We start from the raw sequence: 20419 nt of genomic DNA, 5'->3' as shown, positions 1-20419 counted from the left end.
CATATTATCTTTTTCAGTTATTAGAGCATTCCTTTTTGACTCCAAATCCTTAATCTCTTCTTTGTCTCTACGAATGCGGTTCCTAAAGTTATTAGTAAAAGTTAACATGGACCTGTGCTCGAATTTAAGGGTTTCATATCTTGATCTGAGCTCCTCCAAATTAAGAGCATTTAACTCATCAACCGAAGGGTTATTCAAGGCGGCATTAAGATGCTCTAGGAGGATAGAGTCTTCCACAGGATGACTGATTGCTTCATCAGTTAAATTATAGATCTCTGCAAACATATATTATTACACTACACCATTTTTTCCGATTAGCAACAAAATTTTGCAACAGTTCTCACGCGGTTGCGAATTCGCAACTGCTTAAATATTAGCAACTGCTTTCTTTGGTTGCGAAATTTTTAGCCGTGTTGCTATTCCCAACGGCTGACCATACCACATGTGCTTCCTGCTTGTGTGCAAGGTAACACTAGAGTTCCACATGTGCGACGAGTTTGAGTGGATGACAACACCATCTTCTACGGTTAAGATTTGCTCTAAAATATTTGGACGGTTCGATCAAATATCTCACCTCAACCCTATATTTATCCCAAAGGAGAAAACACTTCGCCTCTATCACTCTCGTCCATCGTTCTCCTTCTCCCTCACCTTACTCCATTACAGTCTCTGCTTCTCAAAAAAAAGAAAAATCATGACTCTCACTTCTGCTATTGTCAAAACACCACCACCATGAACCAATTAAAAATAAACCATTTTCTCTACAATTTTTCTCTGAAGACCATTTTGTCTTCAATCTTTCTCTTGTAAACCTATCACCATTAAATGTAAACCTACCACCATTAAATCTTCGAGAGAAATATTTCTCCTGATTATATTGCTCTTCAATCATTCTCTTGAAAACCCACCACTGTTTTCTCTTCAATATTCCCCGTGCTTGATTTTCTACAGGAAAAGTTAGGGTTTGCAATTTCGAAACTAGGGTTTGCAATTGTTTTGTCGGATTCGTTATGAAGATCATGTTGTTTGTAGTTTCTAATTATTTTAGGTGATTCCCCATGAAATCATGTTTAGTTATTCTCGGAATTTTATGATTTTGGTTTTGATTTGTACTAGATTCAGTGAAATTTGAGGATTGATTAGGTTGTTCATGATTTGTTTATTTTTGGGCATTTTTGATGAATCTGATGATTGATTTTCATTTTCTATGTGTTGATGTTGATTTGAGTTGTGGGTTTTGTTTTGGTTTTGAATTATGATTGGGGTTCAATTTTGGGTTTGGAGTTTTGTTTTTTTTCATTTGTGTGAAGTGCGTAAATTTCAAACCATGATGACTGAATCTTATTGTTTGAGTTTCTTAAACTTGTACGCCAACTGATTTCGTCTGCATCGCGTGTGCAGCCACAAATCAATGAGGAAACCTGTGGTCTGCAGTGTTTTCGATAGGATATACGTGAGTGACTAGGTAAGTGTTTTAAAAATTAATCCGATGTATCATAATTTGATTTTACATGGTGAGTTATTACTTAATTTGTATTGGTAACATGGAGTATATCTACCTCTTGGGTAGCGAAAGCTGGTATGGAGATGCAAGCAGAAGCGAAACGTAAAAAGCGAGCTCATTTTCTTGAGTCAGAATTCGAAAAATTCTATTGCTAAATCATTTCAGTTACTTGGTTTATTAAATATGAAATTTACAACTATTGTTCATGAAAGTATATAATTTAGGTAGCTGCATAGTTAAAACTGTAGCTACGTGTTGCAGATGATTGATAACATGTTTTTGGAACTTGACAGGGAAGAAACAGGCCGATATCAATATGGCGGATGCAAAGAAAAGCTCAGAGATGTTCGCTGCTAAAGGTGTCAAAGAAAAGAGTGCACATGGAGGCTGAAGAAAACAAAGCAAGAGTGGTAAAGAAGGTTGAAGATATGTTTTTACAAAGAATATCTAGCTGCCTTCTTTTTTTCTTGGAGTACGATTAGTTCTGTTGGTTATCGCTTGCGCCAAAATCAAATCAAATCTTTCACGGGTAATCACAGAAATGTTAAGAAAATTGTATATTTATTTAGTAAATATATTTACAGTACACTAACAATGACAATTATCAAAGTGCAGGTAACCTAGAACTGGAAGCAACAAACGGCAAATATATATCTCAATCTGATGAATATCATGCATATATTTTACCTGTATAGAGAAGAAGTAACAGTTTTAGCAGTCAACTTACCTTGTGGTTGTATATCATTAGAAGTTTTTGTTATGAATCTTGTGATCCTTTCTAAGTTATCAGTATAATTAGATAAGAATCAAGCTTTCTATGCCTTGATAATCACTGCTTCATTTGATACCTTGTGTATTCTTTTGTTCTGCATATGAAAGTGAGAGATGCTCTAAGTTCTGCTATGGGGAAGTAGTGATGGATTGCTTATATGCAAAGTGTGGATGTTATTCTTTCGTTCCGTGTTTCTGAATGTTAGTCTGTGATCTTTTTTGTGTCTGATTAGTTTGATATGCTTGATTTGACTCATTTGTTGTTTTGTTCCTTTCCTATTGCTGACAAGCCATTCCTTGCGTCATGGCAGAGCTGGAAAAGTTATATCATAACAGAAGAACCGAGTTGCTTTGAGGTTAGATGTTTATTTGAGAAGTTTCATTGTTGTCAAATCAACTAGCATGTTTTATTCTTAACTCTGGGGATTATTCTTAAGCTAAACTATGCAACATGTCATTTATCGTCTGATAGTAGTGTAAAGGATCGTTGATTTGAGAGACTGCCATGTACTCACTAAGGAACTTATGCTGATCATTATATGGTTAAGAGAGTTACCCAGGTATGAACCAACACCAGAACCTGTTGGTTCATGTTTATTGTTGACACATGGTTGTATCACGTCTCTACATCAATACTGTATGATTCGTTTTATTTTATACTATTTTGTCTTGTGCGAACCTTGCTTTCTTCTGGATGCAGCACAATAGTTACATCGTTACGACATGTGATAGTAATTTGAAGCGAAAAATTCACAAGGTATACGAACACATTTATTGATATATGCTACAACAACATATTGGCTCTTTCACTATTGTTACTAATACTTCAGATACTTTCTTCCCTCTTCTATTTTTTAACTTGTAATAAAAGATGAATTACTATCTGTACTTCCATTTTGCAAGAAGGTGATATAGCCTCATTTAGCACATTTTCGTATTGTCATGTTTTTGACCTTGTGTACTGTTGACTTACAATTTTGTTTGTTTGTTTCAATTTCTAAAGGTTCTGAAGAATAACTCTAATGGTGCCGAAACTGGTTCGTTACTGCATTTGATGAAGGAAGAAACTCCGAATGCACAACTTAGAGTTCTTGAGTATCTCTGGATCCACACCTTTGATAGAGGTGATCTTGTCTTGACTCCATCCTTGAAATTGTTGATATGGGTTTTGGAGCTTTTAATGCTGGGTTACGTTTAACTAGAGTTCTTCTCATTACTTGAGTGTAGCTTTCTGAACTTACATATGTTGAAGTATGAGATCTAAAGTTAAAGTAATTTTTTTTTTTTGCAATTGCCTTCAAATATGAAGCTAATGTAGCTTTCATCTTGGTTTTGATGCTAGATAAAACAATTATATAGTTGGCACAATATGGCCAGAAGGAGCTGAAAGCTTGGCGTCCATTCCATGAAGGCTTCGAGACAAGTAGTGGGGAGTGAATCTAAGATTGCTCAAGTATTTTTGGAGGTGTAGTGTGGTGATGATATGATAACAAATGAGAGTAAGGAAGATTTGCAATGTTTAATTTAGAAATCATGAAAGTAATCTAAAACATAAAAATCTATATAGTTGAACTTATACAGTGTTTAATGATGATCTGATGAAAGCTTACCAGAATATAGGTATCTAGAATAATTGAAATGTCCATGCTTTGGTATGTTATATAATTTTAATAAGACTAGTTTTTTCATTCTCGTATATGTAAAGTTTTGTTTATATGTTTTCAGTGTTTTGGCCTGAATGAATTCTGGCCTGAAAATATGTTGCAGGGAATGACTTGACTTTTTTTTTGTTGCAAAAAATTTAGCAACAAACTGATACTAAATTTAGAACCAAAACAATAAAACCGGGTCCAGTTAAATGGAGCCGCTAAGTTTTTTTTGGTTCTCAATTTCGCAACAGCAATGTAACTGTTGCGAGTTTTCCATTTCGCAACGGCTTAAAGTTGTTGCGACAAGACTATAGCAACAGAAATGAGCTGTTGCTAAACCTATTCGCAACAGATATAACAGTTGCAAATCCAAGGAAAAACAGTTGGCAGAACGGGAACCATTGCGAAAATATTCGCAACGTCTGTGAGTTGTTGCGAAAAAATGCAACGCCACGTTTCGTAACGACTGATGTTGTTGCAAGTCCCTTTTGCAATTGCATGGGGACGTTGCTAATCCCCAAAAATGGTGTAGTATTAAAAGAGGGCGAAAAATAACGCATTGATATTTAACTCGAGGAATGGGTAAAATACATACGGATAAGTTGCTTGTTTCTCTCACGGAGTTCTACTACATCATTTTCATAAGAAGAAAGATCGCCTTTGATTTTGAGATTCTCATTTTCAAGATTGCGGACCTTTACGCGTAAGTCATTGATATAGCATGAGACATGCGCGAGTTCTTCATCAACATAAAGAGAGAGGCAATTAAGAATAATAGGAATAAAATCACAATTCTAGAGAAATGTTTAATGCACGAAAAAGAAACTAACCAGAGATTCAATGGCAACTTGAAAATTTGGAGCCAAGCAGAGGCAACTCCGCGAAGAGACTCATGATTCGAGGAAGGAGCATCACATAGCTTTACAACTGCGTCGCATGATCGACTTAACACGGGATTTTTATTAGTTGATAAAGAATTACTGAAAAAAATCAGAAAGAATTCCCATGGATGACGCAGAGGCAGAATCCTCAGAAGAGAGCAAGGCATCATCACGAGAAGAAGTGTTCACAAGGGCATGTGGAGATCTCTTTCTTTTTCTGGAAGCCACAACTTTATTTTTACCTTTCGCCTTTGAAGATGGAATAGATTCATCATTGGAACCAGCAACATCCTTAGGCTCGACCTGCGCGCTCCATGTTAGATAAGAAACAGAGGCAACAATATTGTTAAAAATTGACAAAATTATTTCTTACTTCCTTGGAACGCGAAGGTGGCGCCTTCAGCAAATCCTTCTTTTTCTTCTTCAACATATGAATTTAAAGGCCGCAATGAGTAAAATAAGGAAATAAAAGGAGAAGAAAGGTAAATAGAAGGAGAAATTAAAATACCTCTTTCTTTTCCTCGGGCCAATGAAAGACCCAAGGTTTGTAGGTGGCGAATTTATTAGGAAGAGGAAGAATTGATCCATCAGTGCCCCTACCAGTGATGTAAGGACCCTCCATAATAAGAGGAAACTCCCACTAAGTGAGTATCTTCCGATAAGCGAGCAGAGTCATTGGATTTATTGTGAAAATCAACATCACGCATGATCTTTTTGTGCTAAGCGAAACCATCCGCCCTCTCAAACATATACCCAAGCGGTGACGCTCATTGGCGACAAGGGCAACTTCATAATGTCTGAAGAAATTATCCACCGTATATTCTTCCTTCTTGGGCGGAACTTTCATGTATTGAGGATATAGAGACTCTAAGCCAGCAGCGCGGCCAGAATATTCCACCATAATCCTAATACTATCATCATGCAGCTGAAAAATACCGCGAGAAAATTTGATATTGGACAATAGCTCATAAAAGAGAGGAATTTCAGGATTGTAAAGAGGAATTAGGAGCCCAGCAGAAAGTTGTTCAAGCGAAATAATAAACCTTTGATCATTGCATTGCTCAAACACAAACCAATCAAGTCCAAGCACGGTATTATGACTCGAGCCTAGAGGAGTTATCAATGTGATACCTTTGGGTTCAAGTTGATCCTTCATCTTTACAAGCTCCTTAAGAATATTTTGTCCTGATTGAGGACCCATTAAAAGTATGAGAATATGGAACAGAAGAAGAAGATTCAGAAAGTTTGAAATCAAAGGGCAATCAGATTAATCAAAATAAAGACAATCAGGATTTTGAACTGATAAGATTGAAACTAAAAGATGAGTGATAAATTTGAAGAGAAGAAACGATGAAAGATGATGGTAGAGATGAGTAAAAGATAGCAGCAGAAGAACCGCAGCAGCATAAAATAATGTTGCAGATGAAAAGAAGAAAGAAAGTAAAAAAGAACGATGAATGCGTATTAGGGTATATAAAATATTTCGTTCCTCTTCCCGAGATATTTTATTCCACAGGCGCATTAATTAGAGGAGAGATAAGAAGAAGCGGTTACCAGTAAAAAGGAAATTTAATAAAATATGCGTCAATCAATGAGTGATAAAGCCAACACGTGTAGACGGTTATGCAGAAATTCCGGAAAAATGTCGGTAGATATAAGAGAATGTGAAAAGACAAAGTTGGTGCGGAACATTAAGGCTTCTGTTACCGCTCTTTCCTTCAAAAAGAACGATACGAGAAGAAGAAAAATGTTGGTGCAAAATACCGCACACCTATTAGTGAGGCGAAGAAATAAATTTAGTAGCAGGCGAATATAACACATCAATTACACTTCTGATGAAGAATGAGATGACGTCACCAAGTCACACCAAAAGTGTGAAGATCAACGCGGCAGTCAAAATATGAGCGCGGTAATTATAATGAAAGGGCGATTATAACGCCCTCCCAGATCCGAAAATAGTGGCTTTATTAGCTGTCCTCCACTATGTAACTCCTATAAAAGGAATCAGAAGTCATCGTAAGAGAAAGAGATCTTTTTGAGAGTTGAGATAAGAATTTTAGGAGAGAGAAAGTTATATTGTTCTCCAAGTTAGGGTTTTCCCACATCCATTTTGTATTTGTTTTACCTTTTAATAAAATGATTTAGAGTTTTTCTTATGATATTTTAGATTGATTTCATAGATTTACTTGGGTGTTAGTTGTAGTATTTCCTGCAACTACACCAATACCTGTTATACTGCTGCAAGATTCACTGTAAAGTGAACGCACAGTTTTGCAAGAGAACTTATTCCTGAATCAGTAATCGAGCCACAAAATGAGAGATAACTGATAAGTGCATAATTCATATGATTTTAGTATCCATTCCATACTTGTTTTAGCTATTATTCTTGCGTATTTTCGTATCATTACTCTTGTTTTCTCTTATTTGTCTCTATTAGGTGAATCATCCAAAAAGGAGCTACAAAGTGCTAAACAGAGCTAGGAAGAGAAGTATTCCAAGTATCCAAGTTCCCAACTCTAAGAGAAGTGGAAGAAGTGCGACGAAAAGGAGCAAAATGCTCAAAATCAAGAGAAGGGACAAAGACAGATCTTAACTCATTCAAATTAAGGATTTCTCATCACCATCTTGAAGATAATTGAAAGATAAAAATAATGCAAAAACAATAAGGTCATTCCGAGTTCGGGCGAAGAAGTTGTGACCAAAACAATCTTTTTATCGAATACCGAAGACAGTAAAGTATGCAAACGGGTACGCATACCTTAGTTCCGAAAATTTCTTCTGGAATTTGAGGTACGCATACCGGTACGCATACTTAACAAGTACAAAAACGGGTATGCATACTTGTGAAGTCCTAAGGTCACGTTTGGGGTCGTTATTTCGTTATTTCGGGTCGGGTTCTTGAACCGGACTAAATATGTGAAGACCAAGCAATGTAAACCTATAAAAAGGTATTAGGTTATGTGAAAGGATAACACATCAAGAGGTCACGAAATTGTAAAGCTTGGAGAGGAAAAACAACACACGAGCGATTCTCAATCGTAACATTATCTCTTTACTTTTCTCATATGTATATCATGAGTAGCTAAACACCTATTGATTGAGGATGAATTCTAAGTTGTAATCTTGATTTGATTTAATATATGAATCTATTTTGATTTCTTCATATGATTATCGTTTGTTTCTACTATGAATAAATATTATGATTGATTGATTGATTGTTCTAGGTGGCCAAATAAATCAGTTTATTGATTAATATAAAGCTAATAAAGGGTTAGGATATCCGTTTAATTGTTGAATAACCCGTACACGAGTAGAAAACGTGAAACCTTGCAGAGGGATTCTGTGGAGCAATCACGTGTAGAAACAACACTAAAAAGTGGACCTTGCGCTAAGAGTCTAACTAATAGGATTGACCTAAGTCATAAAACATAAAGTATTCGACCAAGCTACACCTTGAGCGCTACTACTTGGTGGTTTGGACGAATAGAATCTGATATTCGTGCGCTTCGGTACCCAGTGACCAAAGGACTTTAGAGAATAGCACTGCTCTAGCTGCTTTTCTACGGTTGGTGATAATCTATGATTAATGACGAATACATGAATATATTAACTCATTGACGGTTTATATACGAAGAAGGATTCCTCGATCATCTCTCTCCCTATTGCTTACAATTTAATATTTTTGATTGCTTTTATTTACTTTATTCAAATCTAAAACAAACCCCCCTTTGTCACACTTTGACAACTAAAACTCAATGCTCTTCGTGGGAACGATCCTTGCTTCCATTATATTACCAGTTTATTGTGTGGAAATAAAATTATTAATTTGTTGAGCCTACGACACCCATCATTAACCGTTTCCAAGGATAAACAACATTTTGCCAGAGCTTCTAAACTCGTATCAGTAATATGAGAAGATTTCAATGTCAAGCGAGGGAACCAAGAACATTAAAGACAATTCGGTAATCGCATTTCCAAATTGCCAAGATTTCAATGTCAAGATTTAAACACTATGTAAATACACAATGCTGGAAAAACAAAACCTCCTGAATAAATGAAAAACACTGTAATCGCATTTCCAAATTGCCAATCAAGCAAAAATCAATATCGTGTAGACTAGTGATTGACCACCAATACTGAAGTGAGGCACTGGGACAAAACTGATTAAAAGAGAGCATCAGATTTTAATAATTCACTTCCCATAGTAACGGAACCCATCCTGCAGTTAGCTTATTCTCCAAAAGCTGTTGAAAATCATCAAACTTACTAGTTTCCTCTCCTTCAGGAATGAAGGCTTTCCAAATTGAACATATTTTCCACTTGAGCATGCAGTTGATAATCCGTGTAGCCGATGCATGGAATTCATCCTAGTTGCAAAAATATCAGGATGGGAGCAGGAGCCTTTTATGACCTTGAGATGTTTCGCTTGCAAATTGTAGATTACAAGAGTCTTCCCATCAAACCAATACAATAAGACCTGATCCGAGAAACTCAGTATATGTAGGAGGGCTACTAACCCATTAGTGTCTATATATATTGTTGACATTTCTAAAATTCGGCATATCTGACTTGCGAGCATCAAACGAGAGTCTGTGTCCGTTATTTAGAAGTCTCCTGGCGGTGCAAGGGCTATAAGTTTTAAGACATCTTACAAAATTCTAGAGGCTGCCCCAAAAGCAAATTTGAGTATTATAATTGGGGTTATGCTGCTGATCCTTGGGTTCGTATTATAATTGTGGTTATGCTGCTGATCCTTGGGGTTCGTCTGGAACCAATTATGTCGGTGATTTAGATGCGTTACAGCAGAACGATGGAATCTGAACAGAGAAAGCGAAAACTCGACGCGAAGATCGAGCAGCGGAAGGATGAGGCTAATGATGTTGATAATCCTGCGTCGGAGAACTGTTTGAAGAATAATAGGAGAAGTCCTTGGGCAGGGAAGAAACTAGTGGTACAAGCTGAACTTACAGAGCAGCAGAAGAAGTATGCTGAAGAGCATGCGGCGAAGAAGGCTGCCAAGGAGAAGAAGGGAAGTGGTAATAATAAAGTAGGGGAAGTTGTGGCTGAGAAGAGTACGTTTCATGGGAAAGAAGAAAAGGATTATCAGGGAAGGTCATGGATTGCGCCGCCGAAAGGTGCAAAAGCGAAAAACGATCGATATCTGCCAAAGAAAATGATACATACTTTACTGTCAGCTGGAATGGTCATACAAAGGGTGTTTCTGCAATTCGGTTCTTCCCGAAACAAGGGCATCTGTTGCTCTCAGCTGGAATGGATTCAAAGGTTAAGATTTGGGATGTTCACAATTCTGGCCACAAGTGTATGAGAACATATATGGGGCATGGAATGGCAGTTCGTGATATATCATTTTCAAATGACGGGACTAAGTTTTTGACAGAAACAGGCCAGCTGCTCTCAAGCTTTTCAACTGGGAAGGTGCCGATTGTGGCTAAACAAAATCCTGACGATGATAAACAGAACATTTTACTAGCTGGAATGGATGATATGAAGGCAGTTCAGTGGGATATGAACTCCGGGCGGATTACACAGGAGTACCAGCATTTGGGGGCAGTGAATACTATCACATTTGTTGATGACAACCGGAGATTTGTTACCTCAAGTGATGATAAGTCTCTTCGAGTGTGGGAATTTGGAATCCCAGTTGTTATTAAGTACATTAGTGAACCTTTTATGCACTCAATGCCTGCAATCTCCTTGCACCCAGATTGGAACTGGCTTGCAGCGCAGAGCTTAGACAATAAGATTCTTGTTTACAGTGCAAGGGAGAAGTTTCAGCTTAATAAGAAGAAGATGTTTGCAGGGCACATTGTGGCTGGGTATGCTTGCCAAGTTAATTTCTCACCTGACGGACAGTATGTTATGTCTGGAGATGGTGAGGGAAAATGTAGGTTCTGGAATTGGAAGACTTGCAAAATTTCACAAACTCTGAAGTGTCACGAAGGTGTCTGTATTGGAGTTCAGTGGCACCCATCCGAGCAAAGTAAAGTGGCTACTTGTGGCTGGGATGGCATGATCACATACTGGGACTAGTCCACAACTGTTCAATCTTAGACCCAGATAGCGGTTTATCGACTACAACACCTGACAGACAGCACTCAAGTGAGACATACAGAGCTGGAACCATGTAAGTGATGTCTGATTACCTCAATTACTGTATCTCGTTCCTCAGGCCACCATCGCAACTATATTTTTCCATTTCATCTTGAATTTAGCTTCCATAGAGCAATAAATTACGATAATTTCCTCCAGGGCACTTTTTTTTAACGAATAATGATAATTCATATTGAGTGGGGAAGGGAAAAGGAAAGAACAAATTTTTTTAAAAGAAAAAACTTCAAATTTTGAATTTCAGTTTCAGGCATCACTCACGTGGAGTCGCACTTGATCTTCAGATTTTATTTTATTTTTTTGTGTGGTGCGTGTTTTGATATGCAACAACAGTAGAAGAAGATGAATACGGGAATGGCAAGTAATGCTACTTATACTTCACCATGACACAAGGGCACTTTGTCTTTTTCTCATGATTTGAACTGTCTATTATTCTAGGTGAATCTTCTTATTCCTTTTGCTTATCTAATTATCTTTTTGTTTCGAACGAAGAACTTCTACAACCGTTCTTCTCGTGGTGTTTGCATTTTCTTAGAGTGATGATGGCTGTGTTTACTTTCTCAACTGTCAGTCAGTTGACAGTGTGTCACGAAATAGTTTGTTTCTGAATTCTACCTTATGAAATCACTGTGAACCTATGCAAATTCACTTTTTATCTGTCTTCAGTTCAATTGCACAAATTGGCACATTTTTCTTTGACCCTTACCCAAATTCTACATCATCAACATTTACCTGGTCATATTCTTGGAAATCATCATGTCAAGCAAAACAATGAAGAGGCTAGTATCGAGTAATTAATTCACATTCTTGGTGGTAAGGTACTACCGAATACGAGACTAGTCATAAGGTGTTGGAGCTGCAACAACGTGAAGAAGGGGGTTCGAAGCAGAGGCGTGGGTCAGAGAAGAAAAGCTTCCTGTTTCAGAAGTGGATGTTGCTAGGCTGAAACATGAACTGTATGGAACCAAGCCGCATTTTTTTTAAAGGGCTACTACTTTCTGCACATTTTAGGGCTACTACCACTATTTCGTCAATTTGTAGAGAGGGGCTTCTGCCCCAGCTTTCTGATTAATGTGCGATTAGTATATGTTGCCTGATATAATTTACTGTAAGATTTTAATTCAAGGCAAAATCCGGGCTGACTTATTACGCTCTACTCAAATATTTTTACCTGACAAGGCATGTCACTAGTTTTAACTCCATTTAAAATACCGAGATCACTAAGATTCGAACTCGGCACCTTTAACACCTCGTCTTGTAGTCTAAAGTCATAAAACAAGCGAGTTTTACGATTAGTTAAAATAACAGTCTCTCTAATCTAATCTACAGTTTTTGGGATCTGGTTTTTTCCTTTAATGCTTTAAAGAAGAAAACCAAAGTTAAAGATTTCATGTTTTAATGATTGAGTTTTTCAAACTTTTTAATATTTAAATCCAAATCATTTTACTGTTTTTATTTAAACAACAAAAAAAAAACCCAAGGAAGAAACTATAAACTATTCGTCGATCAACCAATGTCGGGATAATTAATGATTTTTAAACTCTGGGTTTTGCTCATTGATTCAGATCTTTAAATGGGTGTCCTTAAGTAATTAAGTTCTTTGATTCTTAATTACTTTTTTTTTTTTTTTTTTTTTGAGTTTTGGATTTTGATATAGAGATGTATAATCATCAATCATCTTCATCACATTCAAGGGGGGGAGTGTTTTGTAATCCTGGATTATTAAGACTTGTTATGCTTTTGATGAGTATATGTTTGGTTGGTTATCTGATTACACATCCATTAAATTTGAGTTCAAGAGGAGGGAAGAATTTACCACGTCGACTTTCATGTCCTCCATGTGTTTGTGATTGTTCCTCAGAGGCTCTTTTCTCCTTGCCATCAGGTATATAACTTGTTTTTCTATCAACAATTCTGTAATTTATTAGAAATGTTGATAAATGATCTTGATTTTCTTATAAGCAAAATGGTATTTGGACAAATGATTCATTTTCTGTTGAAGGTCAGTACTTATCATTGTAGCTGTCGGTGTTCCTATGAACAGATTCGGTATCTCTTCTCTGCCTTGTATAGGTTTCACTGTCTTTCAATACTGTTTCTAGCACTTGCTAACACTGATTAATTAGGCATCGACTAAGTATAATTAGGCATCGACTAAGTATGAGGAGGTTCATCATGTTAATTGAGATCGTGTAGACTCTTTTTGTGTTATTATTAGTGATTTCAGAATTCTATAGAACTCTCCATGGCCAGCGGATTAAGTTATTTGCTTAGACAGTTTTGTTTTTCCTTTTTTGTGTTTTTCTTGGGCTTTGTTTGGTTTTTGTGCTAATATCATTTAATGTGTCCTGTTCTTGCAGGATTGCTCAATAACTCGCTATTAGGTAAGTCATTCTTGTTCTTAACGATAGAAAACAAAACTTTCTTTTCCCAAGTCCCTGTCTGATGGGGGAACAGTATGGTTTATTTCATATGCAAAGATTCAGTACTCAAACTTCGTCGAATGCATTACTTTCCCTTCCTTCATTCATTCATTATTTTTATTTTATTTATTTTTTGTGTAGATTGCGGCAAAAATGATCCTGAAATGAACTCAGAAATCAAGAAAGATTCAATAGACTTACTTTCTGAAGAACTAAGCCTACTAAAAGGTGTGATGGACGACAATATGAAACATACTAGAGCGTTAGTGTCAGATGCAAGGAAAACATCTTCTCAGTACCAAAAAGAAGCAGAGAAGTGCAATGTAGGCATTGAAACTTGTGAAGAAGCAAGAGAGAAGGCCGAAGCGCAGCTCAGAGCTGAGCTTAAGCAATCAGCATTATGGGAATCACGTGCACGAGAAAATGGATGGAAGGATCTATGAAAAAGATATTTATAAACGAAGGGTCTGCATCATTGAATGTTCTGAATCAAGATTTCTTTGATTCTGTCTAAACACCCCACGTCTTTGCCTTAGACATGCCCCTCTGCGTTCATAGGCTACAAATATTGTGCATATGAAGCAGAAAAATTTTGTTTATCTTTTGTTTGCTATGTTTGTTAGCACTAGATTTATGATTGGATTTTTTTTGTATAAATGCAAATATTGTTACATTAAGGTGTCTGGTTTGGGAGAAATTAGCTCTTAGTGAACAATCTTGTCAGTTAACATATTCTTTTCATGGTTATTTGTAGGCTATGTTAGCCAAAACCTTATCTCATTTCCTACTTCCAAAGAAATGCCAGTTCACCCTCATCAGGTTGTGTTGCAACGTGAGCCGACCTATAAGAGATTTGGCTGGTAAACAAGGGTCACATTAACATGATCTTGGCAGGAACATGCATGTTTTGCTCTTGCTGTTTCTGGTTTATATTTACGTCCTCTACATGCATGAAATAAGAAATCTTAAAAAGAAGGTTTCTGTTAGGAAGCCCTCAAAGGTCTATATGCTTTTGCCTGGTTTACATGCTTAGGTGTTTTCTTAGTTACGCTTCTTGTAGATGCTCAAATTTTAAGTCCTGCTATTATGTTGCCGAGACTTCTTAGTGTAGACAACCTGATTCATGATTTTTACGGAATCTTAATACTATTGCAGAGGATTCCAGATTGCGGGATGGTAGCTCAAAGTTTGTGGGGAGATTTAAGAGCTCTCTCATCTAATTTCTGGGACCTGCAGGGGACTCCAAACGATCTTTCCCGTCTTTCAGCCAAGGGAGTTGATTTACATTCTCATCTGAATGAGCAGGTGACATAAACTTAAGCTTCCACTATTGTGCACTGCTGATGAAGTTCATATTAAGTTTGTTTAACCAAGCTGTTGTTTCATTTTCGGTGTTATGTTTATACTGTTAATTATAAACCTTTCGATGCACAGTTGGACGCCAATGGCTCCATTATCACGAGCTATGGCCAGGGGCTGTGACGGCACTTCACAGTTGTCACGACAACAAACTTTGTAGATCCACCAGAGAAGGAAAGAGAGAAAGAGAGACACTTCACTATGGTTACTGATGCTAGGATAGTGGATAGTGCGTCCATAAACTTTGTCATCAGAGTTGCTGAGATGGCTTGAGGGAGAGGAGAGTGTTTTGCATCTCTTGATCTTTCTATTGAATATGAAATCCGCAAGTGGGAAGTTTTTCTCTAGTTTGAGTTATGGGTTTTGCATGTTTCATTCAAAATGTGATTGGAATGGCTTAGACGTGATTGTTCTTATGACCACGCAACTGCAGGATAAATGAGGTTGCAAATGCAGCGGATGCCAAATTAGCGAACTGGCTCTGCCAGTTTCTGTTGTCATCAACTATGTATTGCTGAATTCTTTTAGGGACCACCTCCTAGATTATCATGAGAAACTTGATAGGAACATTTTCATGAAGAGAAAGCGGAATAAGTCGGAATAGTGCCAATTTAGTTGCAAGTTCCAGACCCTTGTGCCTTGAGTTGATTTATATCACTAGCCGATTGACTAACTTGGTTTGGCACATCTCTCATAGCCATCTCGGATTTCTGCTGAAATTGGTTGAACCCTTGCATTATCTTTGAAATCTCTTGCATACTTCACAAGAAACTGCAACTAAGCTCCAACGTTAGATCACTTTGATGTGCTTTGTCCTACACTACTGAGTACTAGCAAAATATCTTCCATAATGGATGCTGGAGCTTAGTAAGCAGGATCAACCCAGAAACTCGTATTAGATGCCAGTTTCCCCTAGTTACATTGTGTGGCTATGTGAGCCACCCTGCAAAGAGGAGATCAAAAGGCTTTTTTTTCCCCTAAATCTTAATTCTTGAAAAGAAATAATTTCAAAAATATAGGAATTGTGAACAGAACACAAGTGTACAAAAGATATCTTCTCCACCCTCAACAGATGAACAAAACCCATTTTTCTAAGTTCTAAAAAAAATCTTATATAGGATCCAGCAAATTACTTCCAAATTAACAACAAAGCTCTAAGACATGTAATCAAAAGATGGTCACTTTTTTTTTGCCGATGATCTTCTTTCGACCTCCTTCTCTGCAACTTGGACATAAAACTCTGCTCCAACCATTTCATGGGTATCAAAATACAGTGCTTTACTCATTTCTACTGTCGCAACGATAACGTCGACAGTGAGAGTGATTCCCAGACTAGTTAAAACCCGAATTGCATTAGCAATCCGACAAATGTTCTCCCTTGTCTCTAGAGGAGTGTAAGTTTGTTCTTGTTCTTCAAGACTCATTGATTTGAAATTTGGTTTGCTCAACTCTGGTTTATTCTCTTGATCATCAGTTATCATGTCGTCTCTTACTTCAACATGTTCACCAACCCAGATGAATCCATTGCATCCTAGAATCAAGTCGATGCCATAGTCTTGAAGGTGGTGGAAATGCTGTTTTCGTCTCTTCACCAGATAAGAGGACACACTAAGCAATTGACCTTTCTCAAGCTGCATGACAATAAAACCACATAATATTTAGAAACAACAATAACCAAGCCTTTAGTCCCAAACAAGTTGGGGCAGGCTAGAAATGAAACCCATGTCCAAGTCACCAAACCCAGAAACAGATGAAAAAAAATACGGTCAAAGTCTTAGGGTGTACGCCCTTGATCCCGGGTAGCTAAAACAGAGTCCTAGCCTCTAATACTATCCCCAAACAAATCTTAACCCATGATATTTAGAAACAATGAGGCAAAATCCTTACATATCACTTTTGTTCAAAAAGTTATGGTGGACAATATTTATTGGTTTTTTCTAGCATATATAAATCAGCATGAAAGCCGAGGTTCATAATTAAATGGTTTAGTTCTAGCAGCTACGGAGCATTTACAGTTATTAGGTTGTTTTCCCGAACTAACCTATACACATTTGTGAGAAGCAAACATTGATCCGTAAGAATTGAGAAAATGGCTGAAAATACTAACATACAAAATGATAAGTCAAAGCTAACCTTTCCATACTTCTGACTCCTTGCTTGAAGGTGCAAAGTCCCATCATGCTGGAAACCACGAACTTCAGCCTAAACAGAACGAAGGGAAAAATTAATCATCCATCACATGAACGAAGGGTGAAGTATGTAACCGCTATCAAAAAGGTAAAGTATGCCACGAGAAATACACATCTTAATTACTACTATCTTCCCCGCAATTTTTTAAGTCCAACTCTGAATAGTAACAGATTGATTCTAACTGGAAACACTTGATTATCGACCTTCCCAACCCATAAACCCTTTTAAAGCAACCGGTTTAGCTGCGAAAGGTTGTACCCATCAAAACAGCATTTCATATTTTCAACATGTCCCAGATAAGCTTAACTCAAGTCTCAAGGGCAAAATGGATTCACGTACTTTTTCTTACAATATTTGAAAAACCTGCGGAGATGAATTTCAGAAAAGTAATGGACTTACACAGATGACATCATTTTCCTCAAAAATGGAACGCATATTGAGTTCATCAGTAGCTGTTCTCCTTCTCTACCAATCAAAAAAATAAAACAGACAAGTAAATCAGCTCAATGCTTTAACCATACAAGAACCCAAAAGTACAAGTAGAGAAACGCTTGTATATACCTGGATACCATCAGGCAAATTCATCGATGAAAGCATTAAGACTGCATCTTGACTAAAATTAATTTCTAGTCTCCAACGCTTCGGAGCAACCTACAACATATGTTAAACCACAAAAACAACATCAATATAATCAAAGCATACAGATAAAACAATCTCTTGGAAAGGCATGTTATTTAAAAACAAACGTTGTCTTCATCTGATATTCCCCCTGTGCCAAAGTTTGTTATTAATATGGATCCTGGTGCAGATGCTTTAAGAGCAACCACAGTGGGCGAGTAAACCTATATATTTGGTAAAAGAACGAGACACAGCGGGACAGATTATCGACTAAAAGCCGGACTAAAACCAAATCCCAGACTATATTTGGTCTGGGACCAAGACTAAAACCAAATATAGCCGAGCGGTGGTATAATGTTCGTTTGTCATTGGGCGATTATATAAACTACGCTTGACATGAAGCGCATGTATAGTCTTCGTCCCACGAAGAGGCGTGCATATAAACTACGCCCCAATGGAGCGTTGCTGAAATGTACGCCCGATTGGGCGTTGCTGAAGTTTACGCCTGGCATCAGGCGTTGATATAGACACCGCCCCATTGAGACTGTTGTAAACTCCAACCTAGTCGGTGTTGGTTACATGGCATCACCTGTCACCAATTGTTTGGAATCGCACATCTAACATTAATAATCGAGCATACAACGCATCCCATATTTGATTGTGAAGTTTATCCTTAAAATAAAAAAGATGTTTCATTGTCAAGTAACTAAATTGCGTGCATGTATATTATCCATCATTCACAACACCACAGGTAAACAAGGTCAGCCTGATTGGTTGCATAAAGATATCGATTTCTAGAAGTTTGACTACTTCTACTACCCCACAAGGCGAACACTATATCTCCGTATCGTTATGGGGCGTATGTTATACGTTCGCCCCAAAACCGGCCCATGTAAAGTCTCCGCCCGTTGTCGGGCGTGCATAATACCTCCGCTCCATCCAGGCGTGCAGTATACCACCGCCCCTCATCAAACGAACATTATATCTACGCTCCATCAAATTTAGTCTTGTACCGGAGTGTCACAACACGGACTAAATCCAAACTTTGGTCTTTTTTTCCCTCTTTGGTCTTTGGTTATACTCCCACCATTGCAGTTGCTCTAAAAGAGGCACTGGCTAATGGAACTGAATTAGGAGGCCAACATGGTTAGGTTATTCTTAATATCTTTGCGATCCTATCGACTATCCTCCCACCCCTCGTCCTGCTGTAACCCGCTCTCCTGCGCCCTGCCGTACTGTCACGCATAATAGGTTTTACTTTTAATCAAAATCCACTGCGAGCTGTGGCCAAACGGTTTATGCTCATAGTTTCCTTGACTAGGATCCTGCAAGACAAGCGTTTTATGCTCCTAGTTTCCTTCAATAAGATCCTGCAAGGATGGCAACTACTGGTATGTGCTCATCCTATGTCAACTACTAGTATGTGCTCATCCTATGAGATGTTTACAGCTAAATCTGGGAGGTCTTATATGGATTATTTGCCATGAATGTATCTTAATTTTTATTTTGCAACCTTAATATGGATTACCATCAAAAAATGAGCAGAGGAATTCTTGAACAACAAATTTGTGAAGTTGTTTTCAGCTAGAGCAAATGCATATTCAGGGGAAAGATGCAGATTAAATGAAAAATTATTATTTACATAAATCATTCTTAAAACCATACTTAAGCACTTTGGGAAGAACATCAGTAAAACAACCAGACTAGTTAATGCATTTGGTGAAATCCAAATTGAACAATACCTCAATGACGCGACCAACAATTATATCTCCAGTCTCTGGCTTGTATCTGTAGTGAAACATATAGCTAGTTAGAAAACTGTCATAAATTGTCTGATGAAAACTAGGGTTTTAGTTCAATCTTGTACACCAGACTTGAGAGAAAATTAAGCCTTTTATTTACGCTTACCTAGCTCTTAAAGTACGAACATAAACAAGCTTGTTAACTTTCTCTACAATTCCACATAGAGTTGCTACTATTTCTCCATCAACCTCAGATGTTCCATGACCCCTTCATTCATACCCCCAAAACAAACAAAAACCCATTAAAATCACAGTAAAAATAACAATATCACTTCATTGAGGAATTTCATCAAACATTTGCTCGTCACAACAAAACCCTAAATACAAAGAAACCCCATCAAAAAATTAGAATAACAAATTTGAAAATATTGAAGAGATGGGTTTTAGTTATACTTACTTGAGAACACCTTCTTCATGGTTACCAGGGATAGTTTCAGCAACAGTTACAGAAGCATCAGCTGAATTACTAAGTCTTGCTGTTAATTTCTCAAGCTGTTGAATAGCTGTTTGTAATCTGACTTTCTGTGTTTGATTTAACGATACTTGTAACTCTTTCATGTCTCTCATCTTTTCTCTCTTTAGAAACGCCAACCGTGTTTTAATGGAAGAAGAAAACAAGGGTTTTACAGGAGATGGAGTAGGTTTATGAATGAAGGGGCGAACGATTTGAGTCAAGTAATTTTTTATTTATTTTTTTGTTAAATACTATTAGGGCTTAACCCGTGCCGTTACGGCACGGACATGGAAATATGTCGGAGTATATCATTCGACTCTTCTATAATGTTAGCAACGGCACTAGATTTCTTGGTTAGCTGACAAGTTTTGTGAATAAATTACATGGTCTGAACTAAATCATCGAACAAATTCAAAACTTGGACCTAAGCTACGAAAGCTAAATTGAATTTTTTTTTTTAAGATTCCAAGGATATCAGCACATTGAGGAAGTAACTTGAGCTTTTTGATACAGTGATGCAATTTTCGTAAACCGGCAAACACAAAATAGATTCTGGGCACACATGCATGTTATGCGTAGAAACCACCTATGTGGAAGAAACTATATGCCGACAAAATTTCTAACTTGTATTAGCTAATG

The 20419-nt window shown here is 37.3% G+C and overlaps 3 protein-coding genes and 1 pseudogene across 11 annotated transcripts; 3 read left to right on the top strand and 1 right to left on the bottom strand.

Moving 5' to 3' along the window:
- Nucleotides 1–639: 639 nt before the first annotated feature.
- On the top strand, nucleotides 640–3913 carry LOC113361611. Of its 9 annotated transcripts, none has more exons than XR_003365226.1 (7): nucleotides 640–1048; nucleotides 1402–1465; nucleotides 1798–2476; nucleotides 2587–2631; nucleotides 2748–3032; nucleotides 3279–3399; nucleotides 3618–3913. XR_003365226.1 is itself a non-coding variant. In XM_026604801.1 (7 exons), the coding sequence occupies exons 3-7, from the start codon at nucleotides 2447–2449 to the stop codon at nucleotides 3682–3684; spliced, it is 303 nt and encodes a 100-aa protein (XP_026460586.1). In that variant the 5' UTR covers nucleotides 640–1048; nucleotides 1402–1465; nucleotides 1798–2446; the 3' UTR covers nucleotides 3685–3913. The 9 variants fall into 9 exon arrangements, 2 of the variants coding, with proteins under 2 accessions (XP_026460586.1, XP_026460585.1); XR_003365225.1 differs by having other exon boundaries at nucleotides 1798–2631; nucleotides 2748–2835; nucleotides 2976–3032; XM_026604801.1 differs by having other exon boundaries at nucleotides 2976–3032; nucleotides 3635–3913.
- Nucleotides 3914–9533: 5620 nt separating this feature from the next.
- Nucleotides 9534–10856, top strand: LOC113361610 (annotated as a pseudogene).
- Nucleotides 10857–12260: 1404 nt separating this feature from the next.
- LOC113361609 lies at nucleotides 12261–14098 on the top strand. The gene is made up of 3 exons (XM_026604799.1): nucleotides 12261–12819; nucleotides 13295–13318; nucleotides 13499–14098. Exons 1-3 carry the CDS (start codon nucleotides 12594–12596, stop codon nucleotides 13798–13800), a joined length of 552 nt encoding a protein of 183 aa, XP_026460584.1. The 5' UTR covers nucleotides 12261–12593; the 3' UTR covers nucleotides 13801–14098.
- A 1602-nt stretch (nucleotides 14099–15700) lies between these two features.
- On the bottom strand, nucleotides 15701–20002 carry LOC113357306 (exosome complex component RRP4 homolog). Its single transcript, XM_026600673.1, has 7 exons — nucleotides 19724–20002; nucleotides 19433–19534; nucleotides 19267–19312; nucleotides 17468–17557; nucleotides 17306–17371; nucleotides 16850–16918; nucleotides 15701–16347 (listed from the first exon to the last, which is right to left on the bottom strand). Exons 1-7 carry the CDS (start codon nucleotides 19891–19893, stop codon nucleotides 15895–15897), a joined length of 996 nt encoding a protein of 331 aa, XP_026456458.1. The 5' UTR covers nucleotides 19894–20002; the 3' UTR covers nucleotides 15701–15894.
- Between the last annotated feature and the right edge of the window lie 417 nt (nucleotides 20003–20419).

Source organism: Papaver somniferum, chromosome 3 (assembly GCF_003573695.1).
Source record: "Papaver somniferum cultivar HN1 chromosome 3, ASM357369v1, whole genome shotgun sequence".
Taxonomy (NCBI): domain Eukaryota; kingdom Viridiplantae; phylum Streptophyta; class Magnoliopsida; order Ranunculales; family Papaveraceae; genus Papaver; species Papaver somniferum.
The sequence above is the reverse complement of the archived record's forward strand: the minus strand, read 5'-3'. Positions and strand labels throughout refer to the sequence as shown.

Excerpts from the sequence above, each read along its gene's own strand:
- LOC113361611 (XM_026604800.1), top strand. The coding sequence starts at position 2,515 with ATGCTTGATTTGACTCATTTGTTGTTTTGTTCCTTTCCTATTGCTGAC. Across the intron at positions 3,033-3,278 it reads TGAAGCGAAAAATTCACAAG|GTTCTGAAGAATAACTCTAA; the intron begins GTATACGAACAC and ends CAATTTCTAAAG. Across the intron at positions 3,400-3,634 it reads GATCCACACCTTTGATAGAG|TTGGCACAATATGGCCAGAA; the intron begins GTGATCTTGTCT and ends ACAATTATATAG.
- LOC113361609 (XM_026604799.1), top strand. The coding sequence starts at position 12,594 with ATGTATAATCATCAATCATCTTCATCACATTCAAGGGGGGGAGTGTTT. Across the intron at positions 12,820-13,294 it reads TCTTTTCTCCTTGCCATCAG|GATTGCTCAATAACTCGCTA; the intron begins GTATATAACTTG and ends CTGTTCTTGCAG. Across the intron at positions 13,319-13,498 it reads GCTCAATAACTCGCTATTAG|ATTGCGGCAAAAATGATCCT; the intron begins GTAAGTCATTCT and ends TTTTTTGTGTAG.
- LOC113357306 (XM_026600673.1), bottom strand. The coding sequence starts at position 19,893 with ATGAGAGACATGAAAGAGTTACAAGTATCGTTAAATCAAACACAGAAA. Across the intron at positions 17,558-19,266 it reads TTGTTGGTCGCGTCATTGAG|GTTGCTCCGAAGCGTTGGAG; the intron begins GTATTGTTCAAT and ends CATATGTTGTAG. Across the intron at positions 16,348-16,849 it reads GGAGTCAGAAGTATGGAAAG|CTTGAGAAAGGTCAATTGCT; the intron begins GTTAGCTTTGAC and ends ATTGTCATGCAG.